This window comes from Notamacropus eugenii, chromosome 3 (genome assembly GCF_028372415.1).
Source record: "Notamacropus eugenii isolate mMacEug1 chromosome 3, mMacEug1.pri_v2, whole genome shotgun sequence".
In the NCBI taxonomy this organism is placed as follows: domain Eukaryota; kingdom Metazoa; phylum Chordata; class Mammalia; order Diprotodontia; family Macropodidae; genus Notamacropus; species Notamacropus eugenii.
In genome coordinates, this window is record NC_092874.1 from 410,645,354 (window position 1) to 410,659,074 (window position 13,721).

General features: G+C 36.5%; 1 protein-coding gene across 1 annotated transcript in view; it reads left to right on the forward strand.

The window, feature by feature from the left end:
* The window catches only part of ABCA13 (ATP binding cassette subfamily A member 13), a 371,167-nt gene that overhangs the window by 19,146 nt on the left and 338,300 nt on the right, over nt 1–13,721 (forward strand). Inside the window, exons 6-9 of the mRNA XM_072598129.1 lie at nt 6,043–6,161; nt 6,631–6,803; nt 7,640–7,716; nt 11,540–11,661. Of these exons, the coding sequence (XP_072454230.1) occupies nt 6,043–6,161; nt 6,631–6,803; nt 7,640–7,716; nt 11,540–11,661 (491 nt within the window). The remainder of the gene's footprint in view (nt 1–6,042; nt 6,162–6,630; nt 6,804–7,639; nt 7,717–11,539; nt 11,662–13,721) is intronic.

Below are 13,721 nucleotides of genomic sequence, written 5' to 3' on the forward strand. Positions count from 1 at the left end.
ACCTCTGTTTGCTTCAATTTCTTCAAATGTAAAAATGGGGATGACAACAGCACCTGTCTCCCAGGGTTATTGTGAGGATCAAATGAACTCGTATTTGTAAGGAAGAAAGAAACAAAGAATTCTAGCAAAATAAAGCTGCTTAACCCAGTGCCTGGCACATTGTAGCTACTTTATATAAGTTTATTCCCTTCTCTCCTTACTGTGTGTACTCTCTGAGAAGCACAGAAAAGTGGAAAAGCAATAAGCATCTAGACTGCTTTGTCTGGGTGGAGAATTGTTGGAAGTGGAAGCTTACCTGCCCATTCATGTCAGTCATAGAGAAGTCTGACCCTTTATCATTGTTGGAGAAAAAGGCAAAAGCAAAAACATGAGACTTTTTTCCCTAAATTTTGGGACAGTTTGCAAAGGTCTCTTTGTTTTTCACTGGCTCATAGATATGTAATTGAGACTTTAGAGACCACTAAGTCCAACAATTTCATTTATGCATGAGGAAACTGGGATAAATAAGGTAAGTGACCTGTCCAAAGTCACACAGCTAGTAAGCATTTGCATCCAAGTCTTTCTGATGGTGTCTGTGCTGTGCTATATATTACTTTTAGGTGGGCTGAGAAATACCACACTCTGGCATTATATGACCTACTTTAATTAGTTTTTAAAAATATATGGTGCAGTCATTTCTTTCAAGACTATTAATTAACATAATTATTTAAGCACATTTCATGGGAATATGTTGATTTCTTTCCTAGACACAAAGATTGCTTTTTCCCCAAAGACAGATGCTCCCCAAGTAATATTTGATGGCAAGGTTTTGCTAATTTTTTTTTGTTAATTTTTTAAAACTGACTTCTGAAGAGAAGCATTTTTTTAAATAAGGGACTTTAAAATATGCAAAATAAAGCTTAAAAAGAAAAAAATGATGGAGCATATTTTCTAAAAGCAAGGTTTTGGGTAGTCATCCTTTATATTAATTTGTTAATGCTTCATTGTAGAAAAAATGCTGGCCCAGCAATCTAGAGAACTGGGTTCTAGTTCCACTTTGAATGCTGATCATCACATGATCTGGGACAAGTTATTCCATTTCTCTGGGCTGCCACAAACTGAGGGGTTTGGACTAATCTAGTAGTCTATAAACATGCTTATATAACATCTCCTATGAATCACAAAAAAAGGAATTGAATAGTTCAGTCCCACAGTCATTTATTAAGCTGCTACTGTGGGTCAGGTACTTTTCTAGATACTGGAAATACAGAGACAGAAATGAAGACAAAACATTCCCTGCCCTCAAGGAGCTTATATTCTTTTGAGAAGTCACTTTCTAAAAAAAAACAAACCCCACCATTTTGACACTCATGGAAAATATCTTTATGCCTTACATCATAAACACAACCATTAAAAGCAGTTCCTTAAAAATGAGAAATGAATTTCAAAAAATACAGTTCAGTTAGATTATGAAAAAATATGGTATATTGGAGGCCACTTAAAATGGAGCAGAGACTGCTTAAATGCACTGAGATTGCCTGCAAAGTTACATCCCTCCCTGCTATTTTTGAGGCTCTCTGAAGTCAATTGCCACTGACCCTTTTCAGTTTTCCTCTCCCTTCCATATGCTTTATGCTTCAGCCAAACTGAACTCTTCCTATCCTTTGAACATGCCCTGAACTCTGTCATCTCTGTTCCTGTCTCACTGTTCTCTGTTCTTAGAATGCCCTCTGAGCCTCCAGGTATTGAGTACTAATTTTTAATGGTAAACTCAAATGCCACCTCTGTCATACCACTGTCAGCCAGAGAAGACATACATAAAAGAGAGCAGCATGGTCTTTTGAAAAGAACGCTGACTCTGGGTTCAGAAGACCTGGATTCTAAATATTGTCTCTGATGTTAACTACTGGTGGGATTTTGGGTAAGTAATGGATTGAGGGTCAAGGGACTTCAGTCATCTACTTCTGTCATTTTTTACAAACTGAATTCCAGAGAATCGTCCAAGGATACACTAAGAATAATGGATTAGTTGGATTTTGAACTCAAGTCTTCTGACTTCAAACGCACACTTTCTTTTTTGCTGAATTATACTACTATGCTTCTCTGAACCTCAGTTTCCTCAACTGTAAAGTGAGATGGTTAGACTGTATGACTTCTGAGATCCCTTCTAACTCTAGACCTCTGATTCTCTGAAATGAATAGGGTTAAGATTCATAAGAAAGAGATGACCTACATAGGTTACTGTGGACAGAAGAAAAGTTGTGAGTTTTTTGGGAAAAATAGAAGAGAAAAATAAAGGTAGGTTTTGTATCTTTAATGAGAGAGAAGGGGAGAAGGAGGGGGGGGGAAGAGAGAGAGAGAGAGAGAGAGAGAGAGAGAGAGAGAGAGAGAGAGAGAGAGAGAGAGAGAGAGAGAGACGAGTGGTGGGGAGAGAGATACAGAGAGAGAGAGATACAGAGGGAGAGACAGAGAGAGAGATCACAGAAGAACAAAATAACTTTTACTCTTCCATTATGCATACACAACACTTGTGAGAGTGTAATTCAATTACTTTCCCCCTCAGTACAAAATGTATAAATATCATTGGAATACCATTCATTCTAATGGTAGGGTTTATAGAGATATTTTTTTTGTTATAGTCTATCTTTCTTTTCTAGTTTTACCTTGAAGCATTTGTTTATTTTCAGCATAAACAAGTTAGATAACTCTATGGAGGCTGATTATTGAGTTCCTGGGTGTTTTCTTCAGGGACTGAGAATTTATGTTAGGAGGAGAGAGACAGCCTTGTCAGGATGTTCTACAGATTATATTCTGATGGGTTCTGCTTTGATAATTACAGAGTGACCTTGCATGGTTTTCCTAGACCTACTTTCTTTTGTTTTTATTGATTCTAGGCAAACTTTGGTTCTAGAAATTACAGTTCAGGCATTATATCTTCATGCTGTCTAAGGAATGTAACAGACCTCTGATAAACTAGGTGTGGGCTTTTCCTTCCAAGGGAGGAAAATAATGGGGTCTTCAGAAAAGTCCTAACTACCTTCATGTATCATTTTTTCAATATTTCGCATTTCTCTCATATATGTACCTTGTATAGACTGGTTATATTGAAGTGCCTCTCAGGATTTGCTACTGGCCTCAGGAGGCCTTTTGTAACCAGCCTGATAACAATTTCCCCTAAGACACTTTTTTCTCCAGTTTAAACACTTCTAATTCCTTCAAGGGATGTTTATACATTTCAGATTCTGACTCCGTTATCTAAGTTAGCTATCCTTCAGAGCTTTGCATCATTTGTAAGTTTTGATGAACTTGCTGTCTAAGCTTTCATCTAAGTCAGTAATAAAATTTTTGAACAGCAGAGAGCCATTAAACACATACACACACACACACACACACACACACACACACACACACAGACACCAAATTGGGTCATTTTCCTCCAAGATGAGATTGATCCATTAATGACTACACTTTATATGTCTGTCCACTTAACCAATACTGCATCTGTCTATAGGTAGCACATGCCTTTCTACTAGCTGTGGAAAAAGCACTGCACTTGGAAGCCTAGGACCCCAGTTTATATGTCTCTCGGAACTTAGCACAGTGTTCCGAATCTTTTTGTAAATTCTTCCTTTTTAAATAATATTTTCCCCCAATTCCATGTAAAAGCAACTTTTAGTCTTTATTTTAAAAAAGTTTTGAGTTCCAAATTCTTTTTCTACCTCTCCATTCCCTGAGACAGTAAGCAATCTGATATAGGTTATACATGTGTAATCAGGTAAAACATATTTCCATGTTAGTCGTTTTATGGAAGAAAATTCAAACCAAACAAAATAAAGAAAGTGAAAAGTAGTAATGCTTGATTTGCACTCAGACTTCTCTCTGGAGGTGGATAGCATTTTTCATCATGAGTCCTTTGGGATTGTCTTAGGTCAATGCATTGCTGAGAATAGCTAGGTCACTCACAGTTGTTCTTGTACAGTTTTTCTGTTACTGTGTGCAGTGTTCTAATTTTGCTCACTTCACTCTGCATCAACTCATGTAAGTCTTTCCAGGTTTTTCTGAAAAAATCCTGCTCATCATTTTTAATAGTACAATAATATTCCATTACAATCACATACCACAAGTTGTTCAGCCATTCCCCAATTGATGGACATCTCCTCACTTTCCAATTCTTAGCCATCACAAAAAGAGCTGCCATAAAGATTTTTGTTGAAATAGATCTTCTCTCCCCCGGTTTGGGATCTCTTTGGGATACAGATCTAGTAGTGGTATTACAGGATCAAAGAGTGTAAACAGTTTTATAGTCTTTAGGGCATGGTTCCAAATTGCTTTCCAGAGGTTGGATCAGTTCACAACTCCACCAATAGTTCATTAGTGTGACAGTTTTCCCACATCCCATCCAACACTTATCACTTTCCTTTTCTGTCATATTAGCCAGTCTGATAGATGTGAGTTGTTTTGATTTGAATTTCTGTAATCAATAGTGATTTAGAACATTTTCTAAGACTACAGATGGCTTTGATTTCTTTGTCTAAAAACTGCCTGTTTATATCCTTTGACTATTTATCAGTTGGGTAGTGACTTATATTTTTATAAATTTGATTCAGTTTTTTCTCTCCCTCTCCATCCCTCTCTCTTCCTCTCCCTCCCTCTCCCTCCCTCTCCTTCTCTCTCTCTTTTTCTCTCTCTCTGTTTCTGTCTCTCTCTCTCCCTCTCTCTGTCTCTCTCTCTCTATGTATATTTGAGAAATGAGGCCTTTATCAGGAATACTTGTTGTAACTCCCCCCCCCCCACAACTGTTTTCTTTCCTTCCTATTTTAGTTGCATTGGTTTTGTTTGTGAAAATTCTTTTTAATTTAATATAATAATTATCCATTTTACATCTCATAGTGCTCTCAATTTCTTGTTTGGTCCTTAATTCTTCCCTTATTCATAGATCTGACAGGTAAACTATTTCATTCACTCCTAATTCACTTATGGTTTCACCCTTTATTTTTGTTTATGGTGTGAGAGGTCGGTTTATACCTATTTTCTGCCATACTATTTTCCAGTTTTCCCAGCAATTTTGGTCAAATGATGAGTTTTTATCTCAACAACTTGGATCTTGAGTTTATCAAATACTAAATTACTATGGTCATTTACTACTGTATCTTGTGTATCTAATCGATTCCACTAATCTACCACTCTGTTTTTTAGCCAGCACTATATTGTTTTGATGATTACTGCTGTATAATACAGTTTGAGATCTGGTATAGGTAGACCACTTTTCTTCACATTTACCCCCATTCCTTCCATTCATATTCTTGACCTTTTGTTCTTCCAGATGAACTTTGATATTATGTTTTCTAGTTCTATAAAAGTATTTTTGGTAGTTTGGCATGGCACTGAATAAGTATATTAATTTAGGTATAATTGTTGTTTTTATTACATTGACTTGGGCCACTATGAGAAATTAATACTTTTCCAATTGTTTTTAATCTGACTTTATTTGTGTGAAATGTGTTGGGTAATTGTGTTGGAATGGTTCCTGGGCTTGTCTTGGCAGGTAGACTCCCAAGTATTTTATATTGTCTTCAGTTATTTAAAATAGAATTTCTCTTTCTCTCTCTTCTTGCTGTGTGTTGTTAGTAGAATAGGAGTCTTGCTGGTGGGCCCCCTATGGTGTGGTCTGCATGTTCCCTTCCCACCCTAGAGAGGCAGACTTTTCCTACTGGCCCTCTAAGCTGTCCTTGGCTGAAAATCTATTTCACTGCTCCAAAATTGGGTTTGAGACATTATTCCAAAGTTGTTGGAGGGAAACTTGGAACAATTCAGGTGAATTCCTGTTTTACTATGTCATGTTGGTTCTGGAATTGCCCCTTATATATTCTTAATAAAAATTTATTCAATTGATTTGAAGTTTCATTTGAGCAATTCATAATGTTCTTTGTAATCTTATTTCTTTTTATGTATGTTGATTTTGTTTTCTACCCCTAGCTCCTCACTGTTTTTCTTTCTTTTAGAAAATACCTTTGTGAAAGAGCTTAATTTTTACTAATTTTTCTTCTGTGTTCCTTCTTTTAGAAGAGCCTGCTTTTGCTAAGGACATTTTGTGTACCCTTTTGAGCTGCAAGGATGGATTAATAAAACATCTCCTCTTATCCATTGTACGAGGAGTTACTTTGGTTCATGGCCACTACCAGGTGTGTAGATTTGTTAATCCAGCACTCTACCTTTTTGGTGCTTTACTTACATTCTCCCCTTGCCCCATTTTGTCTTTTTAATGAATAATCAAGACTGCCATGCTATGAGAAACTGGAACTTAGATAGTTTTTTTGGGATAATTAAATACCGAATTGAACAGTGTTTTTTTCTGTCTGTATTGGTGAGTTATGAAAGTGTTAATTAAAAACCTGCTCATAACTGTATTTCCATAGTTTAAGACTAATAAATTATGCTAGTGAAGTTTTCCTTTCTCAATATAAAAAAATATTATCACATGGCATTGTCTACTTCATTAACATCTTCAAATTGCTGTTCAAATTTAATTGTGGGATGCACTACCAGTTCAGCATTTAGATAACGTTTAATAAAGTCATGTTTTTTAATTGAAATGAATGAAAATATGTCAGCACACATGCTTCTTACCTTTGCTACCACTATGTTTCCTAGGATTTTGAAAATATTTGGTCCTCATCCAATCATGGACATTGTGAAAGCCTTTTGCATACCAGCAGCAAGCTTTCTAGTACCTTGGAAAGTTTTAAGAGGAGCCTGGGAAATACTACAGCCAAAGACTGTGAATGCCATCCGATGTTAGAAACTGTTCAGCAACATGTACAAAGGTAAAGCCAGGTTTTTATTTAATTTGGTAGTTCAAATTTTTTTAACTGAAAATGATGAAATTGCCATTTTTCTTTCTTGTTCCATTCTCGTGAATTCATTAGTGCAGGAAATTTCTGATGGGGAAACTCAACAAATGCCAGTTAGTATTTATTCTGCAACCTGTAGTTTTCCAGAGTATCCTAGAAATTCATAAACTTATGAAATGAATTTATGACCAGGGTCCTAAGGCCAAGAGATATCAGAGGTAGAGCTTACATCCATGTTTTTCTGACTTCAAAGCCTTTCCTATACTATATGAGGTTGTTTCATAATTAATACAAGAACAAACATGTTTCACAATATAACAAGCATAATTTCATAATAAGGATCTTATATTTGTTTTTGTTCACCAGTTACTCCAGGTTTCTTGCATATTTCTTTAGTGTTCATTCAATATTTAGGAAATGGAAAACTACTAGATGAGGAAATATACACTTTGTATTCAGCAAATGACTTAAGGTAGAAAGAACAATATTCTCCTAGGCTCCCTGTTGTCCCAGTTCTTGGTATTTCTTCTCTGTTCTCCTTTCACATTAGAAATTGAAGCATTCAGCCTAAAACTATTCATCATGAATCTTTATTCCCTTGGTTCATCTTGGCAGGAAGTCTGAAGAGAAAATGTATTGCCATAGTGTATTCATGGACATAAGCAGATAGAGGGTGTCAGGAGAGACTTGGTGCCTAATTATCTTGTTATCCAGCCTACCTCCTGGGAACTCAGGAAGTCACATTCACTCCAACATAATTTCTAGTGTTTCATCTTGCCTAATTTAGCACTAATTTTTTGTCATTTTAGGTTGGCCAGAAGCCTTGAGAAACCTTTATCAGGAGACCCTGTTATGGCTTTTCTTAGCAACTTCAGTGTAACTAGGGGTAAGTTCCTGGATTTCTTCCAAAAGATAAAATAAATGAGGTATCATTTTCATACATTTACTTAAAGGTGAAAATATAATGAAGGATGGAAGGGATGCTATACCTGTAAAGCATTCAGTGGGTATCAACATGTTGCGCGTTCATCCTTCATTGCTGAAGAAGACCATGTCATCAGAGACATAATGACATGACTTGCACTTGACTTTGTTTTGAGTGAGGGAGGTCTGTGCAAGTCACCAGCCTCACTTCTCCTCCAGAGCCATCTGAATCCAGTGACCAGATATTCATCAGGATGACTGGAGATGACCCAAGATGAGGCAATTGGGGTTAAGTGAGTTGCCCAAGGTCACACAGCTAGTGAGTGTCAAGTGTCTGAGGTGAGATTTGAACTCAGGTCCTCCTGACTCTTACACTGGTGCTCTATCTACTGCACCAACTAGCTGCCCCTGTAACCCATGTAAACTTTGAGGGACCCTTATCCCAATTCCTACTTCCACTGATGAGTTGGGTCACAGAGCTTGACTAGCTACATTCCTCAAAGAATTAGCTTATGGCCAGAATTAATTATTATTAGACCTGTAAAAAAAATGCCCCTGTATTGACTTTACCATACCATTTTTTGCTGATTACTTTTCAGATTACTTCAGGTCACATTGCTTCATGCTGGCTTATTGTTCATTCAGTTTTCTGCTAATGTGAAAACTACTAGATAAAGGAGCCACACCCTAAGTATTCAACAGACAGCTTAGAGGCAGAGAGAACAACATTTTTCTGGACTCGTTGTCCAAATCTTCATTGCTCTAAACTATTTCCCTGGCCATCTAATGTTTATCATGGCATTTACCAAACACAAAGGAATACTTTAAGGATGCCACTAGCAAGCAGATTTTAATGAAAACTTAATGATGTGGAAATAGAAAAACAGTAGCTGACATTTCTAGAACATTTTAAGGTTTATGAAGTACTTTTCATTACTATTTCTTTTGAGGAATTTGTTAAGGAAAATGGTTTAAGTATTATTATCCCAGTTTATAAGAGAGGAGGATGAGCCTTAGTGATGTTAATGGCTTGCCTGAGGTCATGTAGGTAGGATATGGTTGAGCCCTAATTTGAACCTGAATCTTTGGGCTTTGAGGACTGTTTTCTTTCTTCTTCTTTTTTTTTTTTTTTTGAGGCAATTGAAGTTAAGTGACTTGCTCAGGGTCATCCACCTAGTAAGTGTGTGAAGCTGGATTTGAACTCAGATCCTCCTGCCTCCAGGAACAGCGCTCTATATCTCTCTTTTTACTATACCAGATCCTGATAGAATTTGGTTCTAGGTGTATATGTCCAGATGTGGACATTACTACTATCATAGTCCTTAGTATTTGACAATTGAGTTCAATTTAGCATTTAGCAAACATTTTCTGTGCCCCCACTATGTGCTTCATGAGGTCTACTACTGTTCCTTCATGCACTCATTAGGAATGTGTCTTCTCCTCAGACTCAGATAATTATAGGCGGTGACTGCTATTGGGTTTCATTACTTGTAATTCTGCTAAACAGATCTCTGGGGAGGACATAGAGATTATTTTACTTTTTTCTTTTAAACCTCATTGAGACTGGGAATCAGAAGCTAGTCTCTTGTTTACTTGACTTATTTTCTGAAATTTTAAAGCATAGTAACAAAAATCGTAAATCCCCAAATAATTCCAGGAATTTTTGGCTTAAAAATGGTGAGCCCTAAATGGTCTTCTGAACTTGGGCATTAAGAGGAAGTCAGTCCTTGAGGATATCTTATTATTCTGATAAGAACAATACAGAGAGATATGTTGAGTGTTTTTTTGGTGTCTGGAAAGTATCATCTCAAACTTTCAGTGATGAACAAGACATGTATTTTCTCCTGAAATATTTTGGGGATCTGTAATTTTGTACATCTTGGTCTTCAAGATTTGGCTGTGGCCAAAAGAATCCATTACCATATTGCCTACCTGATGATGAGTCTTTCCAAACTTAGCTAGGCTGGTCCTCAGACATCTAGCACTCAGCATATCATTTGACCTATACTTGGCTTTTTCATTTTGGTTTGATCTCTCAAGACTTACATTCCGCTGGCCTTTTAAAAATGCAGAATTATGACCATCCCACAATTAGAGGCAGGCTTTAATGAAGTTTTTCTGTAGCACGTTTCATAAAATAGAAGCAGATTGGCAGGAATCTTATCTACGAAACATAGAATCATAGGTTTTGAGCTCTAAGGAGCTTGACAGGTCATCCTGTCCAAATCCCTCATCTTGATGATGAGAAAAGGAAAGTTTAAATGACTTACTCAAGGTTACACAAGTAATAAAAAGGAGAACAAGAGTTTAAATCCAAGCCTAGGTTGAAATTTAGGTCCTCAGTCTCTTAATAGAATTCCTCCTCCCCTCCCCCTACCTCTGAAAATGCTGCTGCCTCCATAACCGTAATGTTGATCTAAGCTTGAGGACTATTGTACCTCTTTTATCAAAACCTATTAGAAGAATATTTATAGTTCTGATTTATGTTAAGAAACTTTCTTCACCACAGCGTCAAATAAACTGTTATAAATAACTATTCTATTTTATGCACTTCTGTCTACATGTGAACGGGTATTCTAATTTACAGCATTTTTTTTTTGTGGGGGTGGTATGGAATTTTATTTACTACTGAAGCAATGATTTTAGAATATAAGATTTCAAAAACACTCTGAGCCATGAAATTTAGATTATAAATATACCAACATATTTCCGTCATGTTGTGTTCTGTGTTCCTCTTACCTTATCTATCAAATGAGCATTTAGTTTCAGCTGCTTACCTCCTCTGTAAAATGGACATTTAATTTAAAAATAATGGAATTATAATATTTACAATTAATTTATATAATAGATTTAATATATAAACAATATAGTTTGTAACTATAACAATCAACATTAGCAATGGTAGAGTGCAATTTGTATTTATATAGCGCTTCAAGGTTTGCAAAGTGCTTTATAAATATCTCATTTGATACAACTCTGGGAGGTAAGTGCTGTTATTATTACCCGTATTTTATATATGAGAAAACTGCATTGAACAGAGTTTATGTCACTTGGTTGGGGTCACAAACTAAGTGTATGAGACTGGATTTGAATTCAATTTTTCTGACTTCAGATTCAGTGCTCTATGTACCGTGCCACCTAGCTACAAAAGAATGGAAATTTGACAGTTGGACAGATGAGCTAAGAAAAGCACAGAAGATAATATGGCAAGGGAACTCTGATATATTTATTGTTTCTGAAAGCATTATTTCAGCCAAATTAGACTGCTAGTTGTTCCCCCAGCTCAAGGTTCCATGTCCCACTTATGTACATTTGAACGAGCTGTGTCCATATTCTTGGAATTCGCTTTCTCCTTTCAGATTCCTTCTGTTCCTTCAAGATTACATCCCTATATCACCGTTTTGAAAACTTCCTTGATGCCTCCAGATGTTAATTTCCACCTTCCCCTCCGAATCTTCTTGTATCTGTTTCTCTTTATATGTACTGTATCCTTTCAGTAGAAAGCAAACTCAGAAGGGCAAGGACTGTTTTGTTTTTGCTTTGCGTTCTCAGCTCCTAGACTTGCATTTGGTAGATATTCAATAAAAAAGTGTGGATCTGAATTGTTAAGTTCTGAGTTGTAATAAGAAATTTTCAGTAAAATTTAGAAATCCTCAAGGGCGCATGTGAAATAAATGCAACCCACTATGGTTGTAATTGTTATAAAGGTCCAATCCCTCCCGCCCCCATTAGCCATTAAAGCATTTCGGTATTGTAAGTATTGCTTCATTTTGGCCATATTTCAGATGTGAGGGTAAAGGATTGTGTGCGGAATGTCACCAAGTTAACAGAGGAGCTACGTTCTTTGACTATTATCACAGAAGAAACCATCAACAGTATTCTGGAAGCAAATATCTCACATTCAAAGGTAAGAATATGAAAATGTGAAAAGATATGTCTTTTCTAGCATGATTGTCTTCAACTTCACTTGTCTTTTTATTGATTTATTTATTTTTATATAAAAATTTATTTACTATTGCCTTTCCATGGAGGGAGGGCTGATTATTTTTCTAGTTCTAATCTGCGTGACAAGATTGAGGTGAGGTAGTACCAGTTGTCTATTAGGGAGTACCTTTCTTAAGCAACCAGAGTCTTCCAGAAATGCGCATACTCTAAAATTTTTGTAAATTGAATTGTATTTTTCTGTTAGGAAGATAGGAATATGTTTAGGACATTTTAAATTCAGTTTTGTTGCCCGTCAATATTTCCAATGAATAGTTAATAATTTGTGGCAGACACCCACTAGAGGCTCTCAGTCTTTTTGTGAACTAAAGTAAATTCTTTTTGTGATGCAATTAATCATCCATTAATTTGCCTGTTTTATAATTGTTTCGTTAATTCAATATTACAGTCTCTTAAAACAAGACATGCTCATATGTGCATTAACAACCATCTTCATATATGGGCAGAGTTTTAGACTATTCCTACTATATTTTATACCTGAATGTGCAAGTCATTTAGTTATTGGATTTATAAAAATCTTACTATTTCCATTCTCCGTCATCACTTTCTCCAAGACAGACTGCGCTCTTTGCACCATGGCTTTCAATGGACCCTATTTTAAATGCATTGGGAACTGTACATGTGGTTATTTAAACTTCATACGTGGTTTAATGCTCATCACTGGAACATTTTACCTTGAAGAATAATTCAATTACAGTTGGGGAAATTGGAATTTGTGGGAAGTTCCCAGTGCTGTATTTGTGCTTTGTAACTTACTGGAATATTAGTATTGTTTTATAAGACCATTCTGATTTTTTTTTAAAGCGTAACTTTTCATGAAAAATATAGCTTAATGACGAGATTTGTGATTGTTGTTGGGGGGAACTAGGTGGTGTAGTGGATAGAGTGCCAGATCTGGAGTCAGGAAGACCTGAGTTCAAATCCAGCTTAGACACGTACCAGCTTTGTGACCCTGGGCAAGTCATTTAACCCTGTTTGCCTCAGTTTCCTTATGTGTAAAATGAACTGGAGAAGGAAATGGCAGCCTGCTCCAGTATCTTTACCAAGAAACTGGGGTCATGAAGAGTTGGACATGACTGAAAAATAACTGAACAACTATAGGAAAAATGGCTAGAGGATCTGCCTTAAAATCAGGAAGATCTGGGTTCAAGTTCTATTGCTGATAGATCCTGGGCATGTCTCTTAATTCCCTAGGAAATTCCTCAAGACCACAAGGGAGGCTGTATGGTATAATGGAAAGTATATTAGATCAGAAATCAGAGGATGTGGGTTAGGATGTGCTTGACCACTAACTACCAATCTCACTTTGGGCAGGCCATTTAAACTCTCTGGGTCTCAGTTTACTTAACCGCAAGTTGAGGGAGTTGGATCACTTGAACTGTTAAGGAAGGTCCCTTCCAACTCTTAACCTATGATCCTAAGTTACAGAGGAGTTGGAGGTTCCAATGTATGTGTACACATACAATGTATGTATGTACACATGCATTTATCTGTATTTATGGAGCATTTCTTCAATGATATGGATTGGCAGTTCCCTCATAATTAGAATCACACAGTTTGCATACATACACACATCTGTATACACACATAGATGTATACATATACATACACGTATATATTATATATGTACACACATGTGTATATACATACACACATAGATATATATATTCAAGTATATACACACACACACACACACACACACACACACACATTCACAGAGAATTAGCACTTCTGGTATGAGGGCTTACCAAGTCTGCTTCGGGGCTGCTCATCTACCTTTGTTACCTACCTGCCACCTGACTCTCATCTGTGACTCTAAAAAACTGTAGCATGCTCAGCAGCTACAACGTGGTAAAACCATCTTGGCAGAAAGGCTAAACAAGACTGAAGGTAACTGACAGGTTTCAAACCCTTTGGTGAGTTAGGGGGATATCTACTCCAAGCACAAAAAGACTTTCCCCGGCA